Source organism: Drosophila serrata, unplaced genomic scaffold (assembly GCF_035046125.1).
Source record: "Drosophila serrata isolate PLE 108 unplaced genomic scaffold, ASM3504612v1 contig_241, whole genome shotgun sequence".
NCBI lineage: Eukaryota > Metazoa > Arthropoda > Insecta > Diptera > Drosophilidae > Drosophila > Drosophila serrata.
In genome coordinates, this window is record NW_028257139.1 from 2725599 (window position 1) to 2746054 (window position 20456).

General features: G+C 36.4%; 1 protein-coding gene and 2 long non-coding RNA genes across 6 annotated transcripts in view; 2 read left to right on the forward strand and 1 right to left on the reverse strand.

Moving 5' to 3' along the window:
* Positions 1–6723: 6723 nt before the first annotated feature.
* aus (argus) overlaps positions 6724–20456 on the reverse strand; it is a 33897-nt gene continuing 20164 nt past the window's right edge. For 2 of the 4 annotated variants that reach the window (XM_020958569.2, XM_086831913.1), the window contains exons 5-15: positions 12771–12884; positions 12499–12636; positions 12251–12388; positions 12061–12149; positions 11197–11324; positions 10997–11116; positions 10776–10921; positions 10531–10705; positions 10154–10467; positions 9899–10096; positions 6724–9834 (exon numbers count right to left, since the gene is read on the reverse strand). In XM_020958569.2, coding sequence (XP_020814228.2) covers positions 9731–9834; positions 9899–10096; positions 10154–10467; positions 10531–10705; positions 10776–10921; positions 10997–11116; positions 11197–11324; positions 12061–12149; positions 12251–12388; positions 12499–12636; positions 12771–12884 — 1664 coding nt within the window. In that variant the 3' untranslated portion in view covers positions 6724–9730. Of the gene's footprint in view, positions 9835–9898; positions 10097–10153; positions 10468–10530; positions 10706–10775; positions 10922–10996; positions 11117–11196; positions 11325–12060; positions 12150–12250; positions 12389–12498; positions 12637–12770; positions 12892–20456 lie in introns of all 4 variants that reach the window. The other 2 variants (XM_086831914.1, XM_086831912.1) reach the window with 1 other exon arrangement.
* On the forward strand, positions 13529–16769 carry LOC147643897 (uncharacterized). Its single transcript, XR_015271436.1, has 2 exons — positions 13529–13566; positions 16631–16769. It is a non-coding gene; the product is annotated as an uncharacterized LOC147643897 (long non-coding RNA).
* Positions 17068–17470, forward strand: LOC147643898 (uncharacterized). The gene is made up of 2 exons (XR_015271437.1): positions 17068–17182; positions 17356–17470. It is a non-coding gene; the product is annotated as an uncharacterized LOC147643898 (long non-coding RNA).

A 20456-nucleotide genomic window follows, 5' to 3' on the forward strand; every position in this document is an offset into this window, starting at 1 on the left:
AGGGTTTCTGAATTGATTTATTCTGTACCCCTTATTGGTTTGAGAAGTGTAAAATACTTAAAGAAGAATAGGTAGGCTTTCTTAAAACATAGCCAACTTGGCAATATTCCGGTGATATTTAAACAATAACTCCTGGTAAAACTCCTCAACATAAAATATATATCAAATATAAACAAAAACTTCTGTTAAAAATCCTAAACATAAAATAGGCAGGTTCTCTGAAATGTATCTCAAATATAAACAAATCCTTCAGGTAAAAACCCTTAACATAAAATATGCAGGGTTTCTGAATTGATTTATCCTATACCCTTTAATGGTTTGTGAAGTGTAAAATACTTAAAGAAGAATAGGTAGGCTTTCTTAAACCATAGCCAACTTGGCAATATTCAGGTGTTATTTAAACAAAAATTCCTGGTAAAAACCCTTAACAAAAAATAGGCAGGGCTTCTGAAATGATTTATCCTATACCCTTTAATGGTTTGTGAAGTGTAAAATACTTACAAAAGAATAGGTCGGCTTTCTTAAATCATAGCCAACTTGGCAATATTCCGGTGTTATTTAAACAAAAACTTCTGGTAAAAATCCTTAATATAAAATATATCTCAAATATAAACAACAACTTCTGTTAAAAATATTTAACTTAAAGTATGCAGGGTTTTTGAATTGATTTATCCTATATCCATTAATGGTTGGTGAAGTGTAAAATACTTAAAAAAGTATAGGTAGGCTTTCTTAAAACATAGCCAACTTGGCAATATTCCGGTGATATTTAAAAAAAAACTCCTGGTAAAACCCTTAAAATAAAATAGGCAGGGTTCTGAAATAATTTTTTCTATACCCACAAATGGTTTGAAAGTGTAAAATACTTACAGAAGAATAGGTAGGCTTTCTTAAAACATAGCCAACTTGGCAATATTCCGGTGTTATTTAAACAAAAATTCCTGGTAGAAATCCTTAAAATAAAATATATCTCAAATATAAACAAAACCATCTGATAACCATCTTTAACATAAAATAGGCAGGTTCTCTGAAATGTAACTCAAATATAAACAAAAACTTCTGTTAAAAATATTTTACTTAAAGTAGGCAGGGTTTTTGAATTGATTTATCCTATACCCCTTATTGGTTTGTGAAGTCTAAATTACTTAAAGAAGTATAGGTAGGCTTCCTTAAAACATATCCAATTTGGCAATATTCCGGTGTTATTTAAACAAAAACTTCTGGTAAAAATCCTTACCATAAAATAGGCAATGGTTTTGAAATGTATCTCATATTAATCAACCGTACCTTATTCGTGGAGTGTAAAATACTTACAAAAGAATAGGTAGGATTTCTTTTAATATTTTTTATTAACTAAGGAGGAGAATTTTTATATTTCAAATGTATTAATAATTTTTAGTTTTTACATCCATAAAAAGGCATAATTCTTTGCCACATTTTTGTTAAATTGTTTGGCAAACAAAATAATCTTCCTGTATTTTTTTTTTTTTTTATTACCTAATTATATATTTTTCTTGTTTCTTATAAGTTCGGTATTTAAATTTTATTGCTTTTAATCTTTAATCTTTAAATTCCACAAGCATAGAAGAGCTCCGATGTAAACAACGTCTACTACTACTATGTACCATTATTATACATAAAACATCACTTGGAAATAAAAAAAAAAACTGAAAATGAATTCCTTTTGAAATGTTAATCGGATTAATTTTTGGATCGTTTCAAAATGCTGCTAAATTTACACATAATCAAGGCTTGCATAATTTGCTGAACTTCATTTAAAATTGATTCAGACCCATGGAATTTATATCTTGTTTGTCTTCAAACTGAAAAGACACATGTATCAAATACAAACACGAAACAAATCCCCAAAATTTGTATAAAAACTTGAGCAACACTATTTTCCCTTTGAAAATACCATAAGATATCAAAAGGAACCAATACGACTCATCGATACTGGATATTATTCAAAACATACAGGCTATTATACATTTCAAAGTGTATTTTGCAGTGCAAATATAATTAATCCAATAAAAGCTGCACATGATATTATATATCATATTTATAAATATATATATATTTATATATACACCAAGTTATCCATCCAATAAGCATTCTCAAACTCTGTCAAAGAGGATAAATCATTACCGCTGGATTGCGTCATATATGATTTTCGTCTTTAAAATTTAAAGAATTATTTTATAAATTCAAGGCTTTCTTCCATGTTAACCACAAAACATAAAAGCTAAATCCATTTTTTGAAATAAATAATTCAATTAAATAAATAAAAATACATTGAGTATATATGATTGAGTGTTACTATAAATGTATCAACAACAAGTACATACATATAACATTACGATCTTACTTATCCATTACAAAATTAGACCAACATTAAGAAAAGAAAACAAATATTCAAAAATAGTTAGCTAAGATTGCTTCTGCACATTTGTACTGTATTTATAGTTTTACCGGACTAAGTTAAACAATATAATTACAGTCATCTGCAAGAAATACATAATTTCACATCATAAAGAACATTAAGTGTTATGCTTCAAATGCTTTGACTATGAAACTAACCTTAATAGCATCTCAAAAGAAAAATAAATTCTCATAGAATATGTATGCGTTTTGAATTTCTTAAAATACTATACGTTTACACATTGTACTAAGAGAAAAAAGTCATTGAATATAAAATCAAGATAAATCTGTTTTACAGAAAAAGATAAAACATACAACAAATTAATTTGGATACAATATAAAATGAATATTTTACCAAAGAAAAACACTAAAGACATCATTAAGGATAATTTATTAAAAATTATTATTTTTAAATACGTAACAACACAACTATTTTATATTAAAATTATACGGACAACAATATTATATATATATATACAAACATTTTTGGACTTCTATTGACGATTTTTATCACACATCACATTCTTCTTCAGACAAATGGAATAACTTTAAGTATTGATATGTTTTCTATTCTCTTAATTTAATTCTTAATTACCTTGTTCGGTTATATATAATCTATACCTCGTTCGAATTATTCTAAAACTAATTTTATAACAATTTAGGTAGGACTGCTTCTGATATGTTTTTCAAGTATTATTGATTCATGTGTATCCCTTCTAGGTTCTTAAAATACCAGAAAATGGATAGATAGGCTTTAAGGAAAATATAGCCATAGCATTACTATACATGCATTCATATAAAATTTATTTGTAGGATTTTCATAAATATATTAATCTATTCCCTTATATACTCTACATTCACTAAATATGTTTTTCTTACCTTCAATCCAAGTTATTTTTGTACTTATACATATGTTATGTTTATATCATTGAACTGGACTTCTATTTCAGTGTTTATGTATTTTTTGTTTGCTTTTCAGATTTTATATTATTGTTTAATTACAATTTACTTCGATCCATATAATCCAGAAAATGTCCTTTAAATTTTAATATTATTATTTTGGTGAAATAATATTCGTTTAAATAATAATCTTCTAAATATTTTAAAGAATTAAAACTTATCGTATACGTCTTTACAGTAAATGTTGTTTGAATATGTTAGTTATTGCATTAGAATACATACTGTCTGCAGTCTTAAAATTTAATTTTAGTGTTTCTTATTGAATTAGTTTATGTCTGAATTTATTTATTTTTCTAATGTAATGTAAAATGATGAATGAATTTATCAACCTCAACACACCTTCAAGTTTACTCATAATTAATAACACCTCGGATATTAAATACGAATTACTCGAATCGTCGATAATTGCTACCAATGCTTTTTTCATAAATCAACAATAAAGCTTGCAATTAAACACAAAATCAAATATTTAACACTCTTATTTGAGTCGAAATATGATTACTGCAAATGCTGAATTTGAAATATCGATCATTACATCGAAACAACAACAAACTTGTATGGTTTTCCATTATATACCATTTAAATTGTTATAATACCGCTGAACAAAGGAATCGTTAAAAATCCGAATTATACATATGTATTTTCGTATCGGTTTTCGATTGCAAAATTCGTAAAATATTATTTTGAAATTAACGAATTGCTTGGATATTGATTTATATATTTAAAAACACTTGCCAAATATCACTTAAAAAGACTTAAAAAATAGTAACGACGAAATTTTCCGCTAGAATTTATATCACCTTGAACCCGCAAGATAAATCAATTTTAATCATCAATTAAACATCAATATATATAACGCAAAAAGTAACAATTTTTTATCAAAAACTAAAATTGATACAATTTATACTCATCATTTATATAATTACCTCAGTTTTGTTACCCTCTACAAATTGGATTCCACACCAAAAGTTAAATGGATCTATCCCTTTTAATGGAAGCATGGATTTAGGACCTACAGACCCGTACATTCAGCAGGATCTATACATATGTATAAATGCTTCACAAAATATCTTAGGAATTATCCATCAACAAAAAGATATTATCAACAATATTTTTAACTTGCACTACACTGTTGTACTGTAATTAAAGTTCTTCCGAATTAAGTAGAACAATGATATTGAATTCATCTGCAAAGACCCCATATGGTAGAATGAGGATATGAGTTATGCTTCAAATGTTTTGCTATGAAACTAACTTTAATAATCGAACAAGCCTGTGTGTCACATTAGCATCTTGGAATACATTAAAAATCCCCTGTGTCGTAAATCCTTCCTGTAGAAATTGGACACCTACACTTATTATGGCACTTCACTGGGTTTTCTGGTAACATTTTAAATTGCTGCTATTCCTTCTACACTTTGGACTTCAGTGTGACTAAGAGAATAATCTAAAACCAAATCAAATTAGAACCACAATGCTATCAAACCTAATCTAATCAAACCTATATTGACAATTGGAAAAAATACTTGGGATAACCACCACCTTTAAAAAAATAAATGTATGAGAAACTCACCTAGTCCGGCTCTGCAAAATAAAACTATAATATATACATTCCTATATATGTACATGCATCAGATAAGTTTGGATATAGATCGACATATATATAACTATCTATCACTACAAATCGGCAGCTGTAACAAAAGATAACATATCATTATTGAATCTTAACGGGAAACATTTTTATTATATGGAAATACTGATTGTTTGGCCTGGATTGGCACATTCCCCCCTTTTCAATTTTAATATAAAGATGCGTCCCTCTTCTCTTCTTCTGTATCCTTTAATATTGAACTTTCCTGGTTGTTCTATATCTGGCTGGAATTATTCTAGATATAGTTTTACGAAATGCTTGAGTTATTTATGTATGGATGCGGGTGTCAGTAATTTTGTATGAATATTTATGAGCACGAAACTATTGCATAGTGAATAATCACATTTAAATACAAATAAATTGTTTATTCATCTTTTAATTATAGTGTGCATACTTATTTTTTTATTTAAAGTTATATTGTTTTTTAATTCGTTGATATTGTTTAATACTGCGGAATTTACATTTCAAGTTGATTTGCTAAAACCGCTGTCCCATAGTTTCTCAAAGTTTCAAACCCTTTTCCAATCCCATCGTACGAACATTGAAAGCATCAGATTTTCGGGTGAGGTTACTGATGCTCTTTATCTCTGAAATATATTTTAAATTAATATATCGAAATAAAATATATTAAATTCAAAAACCCTAAAAATAACCTCACCCACCAAATGTTTGAACAAAGAGAAAAAATTTCAATAAAAACCCACGAAACCAAGAAGACATTGCCACACCTATTTAAAGAAGGATGTAACCAATCTAGCCAGAAGGATGTCACTGCCTCTACTCCAGAGGTTCCTAGAAGGATGTCAAGATACAATTTCATCTTTTGAAAGTTATAAAAAATAAACGAATATTTTTGTAGTTTTACTACCGTTTAATTCATCTTTTGAAAGTTATAAAAAATAAACGAATATTTTTGTAGTTTTACTACCGTTTAAAGAATCTATATTTTCAACTTTCTTTAGCACTCTGCCTGTAAGAAACTTTCGTGTAAGGATACTGAAATCAACACACAATGATCAGAACAGCAATGATGACGTTGCCACACACTTAATGGATGTAAGTTTTCCGGTGAAGGATGCAACTACCCATGGAATATGCAACTACACTGAGGAAAAGCTTTCGATCAAACTTTTAAAAGATTGAAATTAAAGTAGGATTAAGTCATGTTTTCTTTTTTCTGTTAAAGGATTGTCATCATGTTTATATTAATCATGTAATTATATTTTATAAGAAGTTTGAATTGCATTTTAGAAGCTCAATAAATGTTAATGTTTTAGTAACTACTGTATTCATACTGATTTTTAATTTTGGAAAGACAAAGCTTAAAGGTTTGTAGTACAACATATGTCATCTAAATATTGGATAAGCACACCCAATATTTAGGTTCAGAAGTACCCTAGACAAAAACAGAACGACGAGTAAATACAAATGGAATAAGATGTTAACAAATCTAAACCGGCAAAGATCAAGGAATTTTAACTTAGTAACGACGCCCGAATCAGTTAATTTCCTTATGTCAAACTAAAATATATGTATCTTAAAGCAATAAAGCAAGCTCAAATTTTTAATCAATAAAATAAGCAGTCATAAAAATTATACTTTGGTATTAAGAAAGTAAAGCCAATGCAACCATGATCAACTGAAAAAAATGCCCAATTAAAACTAATTGTTCAGATTAAAACACATTAATTATATATATTTCTTATTAGTTTGTATTTGTATTTATATTAGCTTAAAAAAAAAAACAAATCCAAACAAGGTTAGAACACAGTATTCAAAACATTCAATTATTGACGAAAATTGCATACATTTTTCTTCACACACATGAACTAAATCGACGGCATATCATTGATTTTCTTTAATTTGTTTCGCTTTCCTCGCTGCACTCATTTAAAATAGACAATTAAAATGATTTATAAAATCGCTTTGAATATAAAAATCGCTTATATCTCTAATGCTTAGCGTTCACACTCAGATGGAGCAGCCACGCCCACAATTTGGGCCTGGCCGCCCATCACACATATGTATGAGTCGGTCGACTGCAATTGGCCATACACAAAAATTGGATAAAAATTCAAGCGTAGCTTCATCTATTTACAAAAATATGGTTGTTATGTTATGTTATGTTTTGGTTTGGATTTGTTATGTTGTTTGTTTTTTGTTTTTATTTTTCGTTTAATTTCTTAGCCGTTTTTAGAAACATTTCGAATACATTTTGTGTGGAGACCGTTTTTGGAACATCGATAACATAGCTAAGGTTCTTGAAAATGACACAAGAAGACAACTAAGGCTGGATCTGGAGCTGCATCAGAAATCGGGAGAAGTTGAAGTGTGGGATGGAGGGAGACTGGAGATGGGTTTCTGGAGTGTCTCAGTTTAACAATTGCAAAATAAACCAGCAAAGCGGCTACCAAACGGATATCGAGTGCTGGCTGGAGGATAGGCATTGGGTTTTGAACTTGTCCCTTGACTTGAAGTACATAGGCATTATTCGATATTTGTCGTTTGATTCGTCGTGCGTGACATTCGGATTTTATTCTTTAAAATGCTTTCGTAATATTATATAATATGCTCGTATTTACGTTTTTTTTTAAAGCTGACAACAAATGGAAATGCTTATTTAGAGAGAGGAGGTACACTCAAAAAAATGCTGAAGCACAGCTGCTGCTAATCCGCCTGTCCGATCATAATTGTACATTTTGTACATAACGATTTGCTGATTTGTCTGGCCCACCACGATATGGAGTGCTTCTGCTAATGCCATATCCGGTTCCGGTTCCGATTTGGTTTCAGTTCCGGTTACGGCCATGTTGCCTAGTGTGTGTCCTATGGGATGATGTCTGCCTGCCAATCTCCGCCTGCCTGCTGCCCAAGTTTATAATTCATTATCATCGTATTTCTATATAAGTGTTTGCAGAATGTTATACATAGTCCTTAGAAAGTAACCCCTACTATTCGGTACGCCCACCGTGCATGTTCGTGTGCGTCCTGCCCGAGTCGTCGGTTTCCTAGTCACAATCCTTTCGTCCTTTAGCTAACTAGCAATTAGTTACATATGTATACACACCGGGGCGCCAACGATTCGTTCGCTCAATTCGCATTACATTCGCTATTTACATGGAACTCAAAGTTACGCTTCATAAATTTTGACTAGTTGCCTTGAAGGGGGTCGTCTCTCTGTCTTTCTCTCGTTACTCCTTAATTAATTGTTACTCGATAATCGTCGCTATTCGTTCGCTTATGTTTTGTGGAATTTCAGGCAAAAATGCTTCCTTGGGTTCCTACTATGTACTTCGAGAGAAAAATGCTAGTTTTTGAAATCCTTTGGATACACACTTGATCATCATTAATTCCTCATTCACACTGTAGCAATGTTGATGCTATATATTCCACTGCTCGTGCAGTTGGTTGTGCTTTCATAAGAGACTTGCACACAGTTGTTGTTTATTCTAGACCTATATCACCGCTTAATTGTCTTAAACACTCTAATTATTTTAGCATCCTTCGCTGCTGATCCGACACCGTCCTCTGTCATTCATTTATTCATTCGTTTGGTTGAGTTGTGAGTGAGTTGTTGGTTGGTTGTGTCTTACGCAGTTAGTTGATTGATTATGAAAGTGGTGTGTGCCTCTACTTATCAAAGTTGCTCGAATTCCTCACAGTTCCTTACTTGTCTATATATGGTATGGTTGTCAGCATATATATCTGTATGTATGTATAATTATTATAATGAATCATACAGTATATGCGTACTTTGCAAGGTATTAATTATGTATTATGAAACCAATGCGATCCTATGCAAAACGTTATTCATTATATGTAAGTATGTATATACTCGTATGAATGTATGTACTGCTTTGCGTCGTTTGTACATAAAAATATATTGTATATTTATGCCAAATATGTAGGGATTTGCTGCCATAACAGCTTAATAATTATCGTATGGCCGAGACGCTCTCGGCCCTTTGCTGTTTGTACATTTTGAAAGCGAAATCGCGAAAACGAACCACCGTTCGAATACAAATCGCGCTTCGTATTTCTATATATATGTATATATATATATATGTAGTTTAAACTGTTGTTTTCGTCCTGTGATTCTTAGGAAACATTTTTGAAATGATATACATAATACACACTACAAGATGATTTCAAAAGAAAACAAAACGAAAAAGCTTTTAGCTTGTATTCGTATAGTTCTGATGTCTTTCTTCTTCTGCTTTGCTTTTTTTATGCTTTCGATGCTGCTTAATGGGTAATCGTACTATAAATAAATAGCATTTGCTGCATATTTGCATTAATAGTTGCGCTATTTTTAGTAATAGACGCGTTTTACTAGGCCTAATACAAATAGCGCTGATCTAAGGCTGTATTGCAAACCATTTTCCATATTGTGTGGGCTCCTGCCTCTGCTCGTCTTAATTTATATCGAATCTTGTTTATTTTTAAAGCACTTAGAACTAAACAAAAGTGTGTAGCATTAATAAGAAAAAAACAATACATTATATACAGCCAAACCCTTGCGAAGAGTTTCGATTACGCCTTACACATACTACACGAAATATACAATAAGTCTTGTGATGTGTCTTGTATACATGATCATAATGGGATTTGGTTTCTTTCGGGAATTAGTGATTGCGCTTTGGCTTGTCACGCTCGTCTATCTGCCTATCCGGAGCTGTTGTACTTCCTGACCGTCGCCCCTCAGCTGTGCAGGTGTAGCCATGTGGCCATTATCGCCAATAGGAGCAGCCCATCGACCAGTCGATGAGTCTGGGCGGCACTCGAGCCAGTCTCACCACATTTGCCTAAAGAAAGAAGTAATCATTAAGTTAGATTGCCTTGACATAAAGAGTCCTAGGTTAGACTTACCCAAAACGGAAAGGTTGGCCACCAGGTGATGCTCGGGTGGCTTCTGTGTGCCCCGATAGCAGGCGTCACCTACAACTAGCTTGGCAGATGTGCCCTCCGTGGGTCGGTAGGTGAGACACACACCATGCTTGCTACCCTTGTGGCGAGCGATCACGTAGAAAGTGCTGTTTTCGCTCCAGGACCCATGACAGGAGTATTCTGCAAGAGTAAGCCAAGGGTTAACTATAAGTTAAAATTAAAGATAGAGCTACATACCCTCTTCTCCGTCCACGCTGCACAGCGGACTAACGTCGATCAAGTTCTCTGCGGTACATCCTATCCAGAGCTGGCGCTGGGCATTGTAGTTGGGCACACAGCCGGGTACATCCCGTCGATTCCGTGCGGCCACAAAGCCCACGCTCGTATCACTGCTATTGGTCTTTTCCAGGACCAAGGCTTGCTGCTGCTGTTCCTCCTCTTGCGGATCCTTGGGCGCATTGCGTCGGCTGCGAACAGGGAGGCCTCGAGTATTGGCATGCCACGAGCCCCGTTCCATTCGCTCCGCATTCCGGAAACTCAGCGAACTGTGCCTGAAACCACGGAAATAGATTGACAAATGCCAGAGGTAAACGGCGGCCATGTCACTGACGTACCCTTTATGACCGAAACTGCCCGAGTCAGCACTCTCGTGGTGATGATGTCCGTGGCCCAAATGGGACTTGCCGTTGTGATTGCGCTTGTGGCGCGTGGCCAGATACGGCGGCCCGATGGCGCCGCGCAGCGTATAGATGCCCTCCATTGGACACATGGCTAGGTCGGGATTGCTTGCTAAAAAGCGTAATAAAACAAAGGCTTAATATGACACAGAGTGGAGTGCAGTGACTGCCAGCATCCTTACCCAGCAAGGTAATGTAGGGCATCTTATTAATGTCAAAGTGATCCGGTGCACAGGCATCCTCCAGGCGAATGGCCGGCTTGCCCGTCTGTATCTCGATGACGAACGTGTCCCGGCGGTAGAACATCATGCACATGAATCCCGATTGGCTGCGGGGTGCGAAATGGAGCGAACATTGAATTGGAGTGGGAAACGGGGAGCTTTTCAATTTTAGGGTCACTTACCACCCGGTCGTGTAGTGCACCACGGCCATCATTTCGGTCGAGGTCTGTTTATTTATCTGCTCGCACAGCGCACGTGTCTCCATATAGCCGTTGGGCTTAATAATGTGCACGGACCCGTCGCTGCAAAAGAATCGTCGAATGTCAATCGTTCAGTTTGAGTTGAGTGACAACCTCAGGCCGCAGGCCTATTTGCTACTCACTTGGAATGATAATTGTAGACGGCATTGCCCATGAGGGCATGCCAGTGGCGTGGACCTTTGAACCAGGCCGGGAAGTTGCAACGCTCGGCTACTGGCGGTTTTCGCAGTGACATTATACGTGAGCCAACCTATGCAAAAAGGAGTTGGTTAGTTCGATTTCAAGTTTGGAATTTGGGATGCCTCTAGGCAGGATGAATACAGTTAGGAAAAACTATTCAAAAAGTATAGGTAACATGAAGGATATATAAATATTTGAATTGGTAAGGAAATACTCCATCGCTAAGCCTAATATATGTTTTTAAGGATTAAACTTTCTTTTTTAAAGCCATATAATCGCATTTTGAGACCATAAGATAACGCGGTAGGTAGATAATTTCAGCCAGCAAAAGGCTAAAACCTCTGAGAAGGGATTCAGTTTGTGTAGGTTTATACCAAGAAACTTATTTTGCGCTGACACAGACAGACTGACATGGCTCGATTAAACTTGGGTGCAAGTAGTCTAAACGTCGCTCTGTTTTTCCTTCATCTTCAGGATTTTCACCGCACAAAAATCTACCCAGACTTAAAGAACAAGAGTTGGGTTAAAAAAAATAACGAACATGACCCTTTAGATCGAAGAGCACGATGAAGCTGGCCAAGAACTTGTAAACTTTTTACCATCTTGAGCAGAGATGCTAAAAAACGCTTGCCTGATTTTAACAACAATTATTGGGCAAACATTTTTCTTCTGAGTGCAATTAAGTGAAAATGACAGGTGAACACAGGGGAGGGAGTAGTCAAGAATCGGGCTTGGGGAATGGGTAATCGGGCTTGGGGGGAAGGGGCTTCTGTGTGTTGAATTGGGGCTTTGTAGAAAATGCTTACCTCGGCACTGTCTAAGCCATTGCAAGTGGCGTCGCCGGATTGGGCCAGGTTATATTCGGCATCCTTCGAGCTGAGAACGCTGGGGCCGCCTGCAAAGGTTACGAATGTGCATGGGTATTAGGACTCAAACAAAAGTTTCATCCTGTTTGCCCGAGGGCTGGCTTGGCCCGGCTTGGCTGCTGCTGCTTACCCATAAGCGAGGAGATTTTCTCGTAGACAAAGCAGCGATAGCGCTCCTCGTTCGAAATGGCATGATGGTGCGAGACCAGGCCCACCAAATAGCGTGAGTTGCCATCCTTCCAGGTCGCCAGGCATGTCAGCTCCTCGACTGGCGCACGAAGGGCGAACGGAAGGAAGAACGGAAGTTAGGTAGGATGTTCGCCTTCAGCTCCAGCAAGGAGCGATGATGATGAGTCATTGTCACTTGGCGAGACTTACCCGTACTCTCGGTGCCCTGGACATCGGGACAGGCCTGGAAGCTCAAAAGGAGGCGACTCTCCTCCGTGCAGCTCTCAATGTTGGACACCGGCGACTTGCACTCCCCATGGCCACGATTATACGTGAAGATGAAGGGTCCTGCAATGGGAACAGGATGTACATAGATGAGTAAGATTCCTGGCTCCTGGCTCCTGGGTCCTGGGTCCTGGGTCCTGGGTCCTGGGTCCTGGGTCCCTGAACTGCACTCCAAGTTCGTTGCATGCAACACTCACCCTTCAGCGGACACTTGACCGGCTCGGCGCTCTCCCGGAATAGCGAATAGAGCAGGGCATCGCCCGGGATTTGGTCGCAGAGATTCTGTAAAGTCTCACGGCCCTTGCAAAAGTCTGGGGGACATGATTATTTTAAAAGCACAAATAAAAATTCAATTAATGCAAATCGCAAATGATGTTGTCTTTGTTGTAGGAGGAACACAGAACACATAGAAGTAGGAAAAAGTAGTAGGAATAGTACATAGTAGTAGTAATAGTAGTAGTAGTAGTGTTGGTGTTAGTGGGTAGTAGTAGCAGTATTTAGTAGTAGAAAGTAGTTAAGGTTAAGTGGGAATAGTAAATATAGTAGTAGCAACACATTAACGTAAGGTATTACAAGGTTGAAAGGAAAAACCAAATCTACAAAAGGTCTAGGAATTTCCAAAAAATGTATATATTTTTTGTTTCTTTTCGTATTTCGGTTCAGTGAGTGCCGCACTGGAAGCTGCCTCTGACTTGGCTGGGAATTCTTCATCCATCCCAGGGCCATCGCCCAAGCATGCCATTTAAATTGCACAGAAATTTGTTTAATTAAGTGGCCGCGCTGTTGCTGATGGTCCGTGGAGAAAATTGCGCAAATAAATGACGAAATGGAGCTTTAAATCAGCAGCAATGTCGCCGACTCTGTTGCGTGTTGCAAGTTGCTGCGGTCACGGCCCCAGAGTAGCAGAGCAGCAGAGCTTCCAGCTTCAAGTGCGGCACCACTGACTGCAGCAGAAACAACAACAATTTCTGTGGAAATGTGTAAAAAGCAGCGGTAAGTACAATACATAAGTAAGATAAGTATGTAAGTTCCAGAACAAAAAAATACAAGAAAAACAGGAGTACAACAAATAAAAAATCAAAAGAAAGGCAAACAAACTGAAGGCGGTAAGGAAGAACAAACCAAAGACTTATGACGTTCACAGAAATAACTTAAAGACAAGAGTTTTTCATTTTTTTTTTTTCTGTTCAGTGGCATTTCCTTGTGCCCAACTTTTGTGTTTTAAACTTAACTGAAAGGCACGACACGTTCGAAAATAAAGAACCGAAAAGCAAAAAACACACACTTGGTTCATCTTGTTCTTCCGGCTCTTCGAGCAGAAGCACAGGAAAGGGGGTTTGGAATGGATTGGGAATGGGTTCAGGGGTTCAGGGGTTATGGTTTGGGGAAAAACAGGGGTAGTTACGGTTGTAAAATAATTTTAGTGCCCGGGCAGGGGCCGTATATAAGGTATTTGTTGCTAGAGCAAGCATATAACATTTGAACTTAACTAAAAAATAATAACAAACATTTACTCATGATGAATAAATTGGGTATTTGGTGGTTTCTGTTTTTTTTTTTATGGCAAACGCGAGAGTTATATGTGTTATGTGGCACATATATTCGTTTCTTTTTTTCTTTTTTTTTGGTAAAGGGTCCTCTCTTTTTTCGTTTCTTTTTTTTGTAAGGCTACTGGTTAAAGTTGTAGAGTTTTTGTTAAAAGTTTAATTTGTAACTAAAATCCATTTCATATTGGCATATAGGCCAACAGAAACAGATATGGTATAATATATACATAAAAACACATTCAGGCATGGTTCTCAACATTACAAAAATGTTTACAGCTAAAAAAGGCACACAACAAACGTATTTGGTTTTTGTTTAACAATTCTTTTTCAACAAATTGAACTGTTTCGGTTTCAGTTTGTTTCTTTAGCAATACAGCAAAGGCTACTCAGCAAGGATAACTCAAAAAACAGGCACACGCAGTGTAGTAATCGCAAAAAGAGGTATAAATTATTGGTAAAGAAAAAGTAATACCAATTATGTAGGCGAGTGTGTTTGGTGTTTGATGTAAAAAGCCAACAAGGATATGCAGGATATACACACACACATGTGTGTGTGTGGAACCCGGCCTTGTGGCGCTTTTGAGTAATGATTGTAATTAAGTAGCAACTACACTTTATGAGTTATACAAGGCACAAAACAAAAGGTGGTGTTGTGGTGGGCGTGGCATTACGTGAGCGTTTGAGTGTCGTGTGTCCTGTGTTGTGTTTGAAGGGGGGAAGGGGAGTGTTGAGTGTGTGTGAGTGTGTAATGGTCAAATACTACGGAGAAGCGTTTGTAGCATATATAGGAGTATATCATGACAAGGCAAAAAACGACACATCACAGACATGGAAAAATAACCGAAAGGGAAAAAAATGGAAAATAAATTATAATACTTTTGCAGTTGGTTTTTTTTTCGGTATTCGGTTTGGGTTTTTGGTTTTTTATTTTTGTTTTTTTTTTTTAGGTCGCAGGGACCGTTAAGCGCAGAGTTATATTAGATAGCCGGGCTAAATTACAGTAGTAGTAGAGTGGCCCAAAACATTCTAACACACACGCACAACACAATGATAAATGAGAGAGACACACACAGAGAGCTAGAAGGAACACACCGAAAAAGGAACGAAGGATATTCAACCAACGAACTAACGAACGAACAAACGACACAATTGTAACTTATGAGTAACCGAGAGAGCAGAAATTGTTGAGTTTCATGTTAAAATTACATTAATTAAATTACACACATGTGGGTATTTTTTTTTATTTTTTTTGGGGGGGGAGGTACGTACTTATAACCGAAACACTGAATAAAAACTAATTAAAGAACTCAAAAAGAAACTGAACAGACAAAGGATACCAACGAAAAGGACACAAACACGGACACACACGGGAAAGGAAGAGAGATAGAACAACACAGAATAATGGTGAACCCATAGAGCAAATAGTAGTACGAATAGTAGTAAGTAGTAGGGTAAGTAGTAGGTAAAGTAGTAAGTAGTAGGTTGTTAGGTTAGGTAGAATGTAGTAAGAAGAAAGTACAATAAGTAATTGATAAATGAGAGACAATTATACTAGCGGTCACCGGGCAGCCCATCCCAACATTTCATCATCATATACACAAAGCTGTATATATATACAATATATATTTGTTGCTAAATATATATCACTTTTTCATTTTCATTTCTTTTTTTTATTATTGTGCTTCGTTTTTTCTCATTGGCATGTGCATAAAGGAGCACAAAATTTAGCTGAAATCCTTTCTGTTTTTGACATTCACGAAATTGAATTAGAAAACAAAGTATGACAGAGAGTAAGTAAAGGTAATGAGCGCATGGCGTTCTATACAAAAATGTGTCTCGAATTCGCTTTCATAGGCTTCAAATGAATTTTCCTGTATTTTAAATCCTTTTTTTATTATTATTTTTTATCACTAAAGCGAAAACAGAAATCAAAAGCGAGAGGAAGTGGTGGGGATTCTTGTGGCGGGATGGATATATGATGGGGTGCGGTGGCGGTGGTTTTTGGGTGCATTTCTGGAGGGGATCGGACAACTGAAGAAACTCAAACAGACCGTTTTTGAAAACGAAATTTGAAAGGCATTCTTTTTGAAATGGAATGGGCATTGGGGTTGTACGATTTCCAAGAGCTTTGGTAGACTTGAGATCTGATTAGGATATAAAAACAAGGCAAAGAATTATTATTATTATTATTATGATTCCGAAAAGAGGTGATTATTAACCATAAAAAGGAGGAGAGATTTACAAACCGTTCGCTCGGATCACAGTCAATATTGAAGGTTTCAAGTTTAAGGATAAAACAATGGCAAAAAACTTATAGGTAGGTTAGGGATGTTCATATATTACAAGTGTGTGTTTATGTACATATCTTCATGCACCGCTACCAAATCTTGGAAATCCTACGTTCAGCTTCGTCCGGAGCCGAAGCTCTAGATTTATTTTTGGGTTAATTCTTTTGTTTTTAATTTATTTTTTGTTTTTTTTTCGCTCGCTCATGGTTTTACTGTACAAAGTTGATGATGATTTTTGTTAGCAGTGGATTAATTATAAACATTAATAATCATAATCATGTACAAATACAAAGAGTTATATATAATATTCAAAAAACAAAAGTCAAAGCGTCTCAATTGGTGACAACGAACAGTATCTCAGAAAGTAAACGGAAAATCGAAATCAATCGGTAGTAAATATGTATGTAAGTATGTATGTACCAACAAACAAACACAATTAAATATCTGTACAAGAGAATATATGGAATAATTGGACCTTTATTTACAGCGTTGTGTGTGATTTTGTCATTTTTGTTCATAAGTATTAACCATTAAACAATTGTGGTGGTTCTAAGCGTCATATGTAGGTGCCTCTCCTGCTGCTCATGATGATGATTACTTTATGTGGCGGCTACGAGTGAGTATTTATTGTTTAACCAGGTAAAATCTACTTAATGCAGCTCTCTACGCACTCCCCAATAATCCTGCGGCAAACATGGGGACGGAGAGACACGGCAGACACGCGACCAGGACACGGGAGCCACGAGACACGGGACCTGGGACAAAGCCAGCTAAGTGAGCAGAGCATAAAAATAATAATAATCAAGTATCAACAAAACACAGAACCTAACCGTAAACCGTAACAAATACAAGGCATACAAATTAAGACGAATGGGGTTTATGGCACGACTTTATGCCCATATAATATATACAATACTCTATTCTCATCTATAATATATACTATATAGATGGACGTGTATCCACGAAATTGACAATGGAACCGCGACGGATGGCAAATAACCGGGCCAAAATGGAACACAGACTGAATAGAATCCAGGACATGCCAGGAGCAAGGAGCAGGAGCCGGTGCCGGTGCCGGTGCCGGTGCCGGTGCCGGTGCCGGAGCGACAACAAATTAATAGAACAAACGGGCACGACGACAACCAAAACGGGCAAAAAATGAATGAGCACATAAAATATTGCATAAATAAATGAAATGAATTGAAATGAAAATGGCAATGTGAAAATATATATACATATATATTTGTTTATATATATATATATATTTGTATGTATATGTAAGGTAGAAAAAACAACAATTGGCAACAGCAAACACACACACACACACCGGCCAGGACCCGGGGAAAAAAGCACTCGAAATTGGTTGACACCCCGGGCGCCCGATGCCCGACGCCATGGAATTGCCCCGGAATCGGAATCCGGCTCTGTTCCCGGGTGTCCCTAGGTAAATAAGTTTTTATGCCCCGACAAATACATATATACATGCTGCGAAAACTGTACCAGCTCACGCAGGGGGGAAAAACCGATGCGAAAAAAAGGCGGAAAAAGGAGAAAACGGTACAACCAGTGGGCGCATGGAAATGCCAAAAACTATATAAAATAAAATAAAAGTCGGTGTCGGACTAGGCTGGGTTCCTGTGCCGCCGCCTCCTCCTGGTTTTTGGCTAACAAATTACCCAGTCGCACAGGTTGAAGCTCGCACAACTTTCCACCAGAAACACCCAAAACACACGCACACACCCGAGTCCACACCCACGCCCATACTCATACCTATACTCATTCTCATACTCAGATCCACACCCACTTACACCCACAATGGAATGGCAATGCCCTGTTATGTGTGTGCGTGTTGTTATTGTTGATGATGATTTTTTTCCACCTACTCCTCCCCATCCTCGTCCCTTTTTCGTCCTTTTTTCCACCTCCTTTTGGCTTGGCATGGCAAACATTTTTACCGACATTTGATTAAATTTAAATATGCTTGTTCCGAAATTGGCCAAAGCATGTCCCGCGTTATGTTATAACACCAAATAATATCAAGGAAATTATGAGGGCGAAAAGAATGCGAGTGTGCGAGGCGCCAACTGGAGGAAATGAGGGCCCCCGACAACAGCAAAAAATAAAATAACCAGATAAACTCATAATAAAAATCCCCGAAAAACATGGCAGGGTCTGCGAAAAATTAACGATGAAAATATTTTCACAAAAAAATAACCGAGAGAACTCAAGAAGAGGGCAACCCCTCGAGAAAAAAAAAGGTGAGTGCTCGAATGCCGTCGTAGTTTTGCTTAATTATTTTAATTATTTTTATTTACCGCCTACACTGCGCTGTGCTGCAATTAAAACGCTCCGACCTGGCCTTCATTGAGTGCCCATCACTCCGGCCTAGGGTATATTTTTTGTATATCCTTGGCTTTTTTTTTTTTTTGCAAAGTGAAGTGGAAGTGGTTGCTTCTGGTAGTGAAAATTGGTATGCAAATTCTGACTGGCGGCCCGTCAAGCGCTGCACAAAATACCTGGCTAAAAGTGCTCTAGCTCTGGCTTAAATTAAATAGAAAAAAAGCTGTAAACATAATTAAGGAGGATACTCGACTGGCCAGTGATACTTGGTACTAGAACTGTGTATAGTTTCTACTCGAGAATGCAATTTAAATGGTAGTTAGCAAACGCCCCAAAGTAGGCAATAGCTTTTGATACTTCGCAAAAGGATTATCATTGATGCCAATGAATCGGAGGATTCAGGAATAGTGTCCGGCGGCAGGAGTCGTTCGTTCATTTGATTGGCAGCTCGTTTGCACACACTTTACACTTTCGGCACACACTCAAGGACATTGCAGAGAGGATTAATTTTATCAAAATTAATTTTAAAATATATGAATTATATTTCCTATAATTTGGGGTATTTTCAAGTAAGTGAATATTTGAATATCTGAAGCAGTTGTTTCTTTTCCTCTTTATAAATCATAGAGTTAGATTTATTATATCAAGTATTTTGTTTAAATAAACAATTTATGGGTTTCGATTAGTTGTATCACCAATCGATTATACACACAACATTGATTTGTATAAGAATTCAGTAATTTATGTACTCTTACATACATAAATATAACAAATTTGATGTACAATTTAATATTTTTAGATAATAACACAATTTCAATTAATAATCTGATTAAATAATTGATACATAAGATTTATGTTGCCATTCCTTATCCTATAAAGTTTGAATTGCCTTTTTTTTTAATCCCTAAAACAAAAGATCCTATCATTGTGGCCTAATGTGTGTGAGTGTGTGTGCGGGAGGAATATCCTTGCATATCCTTTGATGCCCGACACGAGTGAAAACGACACTACATTAGCTGTAGACCAATTAACAAGGCTTTTCCCCTGCTAATCCCATATGTGTACAAGTTTTCAGTAATTGAAACTGTCGACTGTCTAAGTCCAATTACTGCCTGCCATTCGCCATTGCCACTGCCACTGCCATTGTTCGTGTGTGCACACTGTGTGTGTGCTGTGTGTGTGGGCCATAAAAATGACTGAAATGAAAGTATCGTAATTGAAAGCAACTTTATTATGCCGTTGCTGAAAATCTCAATTTAAAGCGCATTAAAATTGCTACTACTATTTGTGATGGATGAGCTCTTACTCGGCATTTTCAGTGCCGGGAGGGTTTGCTCTTTTATCCAAAAACTGAAATTAAATCTTGTACGAGTAGGTTGTGCTCTATTGTGTTTTCTGTGTGTGCCCTGAGTGTGTGCCGTGTGTGTGTGCTTGTGTGACAATCTAAACAAATAATGATTTAATAAAGAACATGCACACACGCACGCAATTCCATTGTACTATTGATACCATTGTTTTACGGTCTGCTAATCAAAACGAACTCAGCCCCGCCCCCGCCATCAGTTTTACGGCCCTGAAGGCTCTTGAATTATAAATGAGACCTAAAACTCTCGTTTAATATTTAAACAAAATCAAATCAAGGAAAAAGAGGGAAGGCAGACAGCCAGCCAGAAGCAACACTGTGAGACGGCCAAGACAGCCAGTCAAA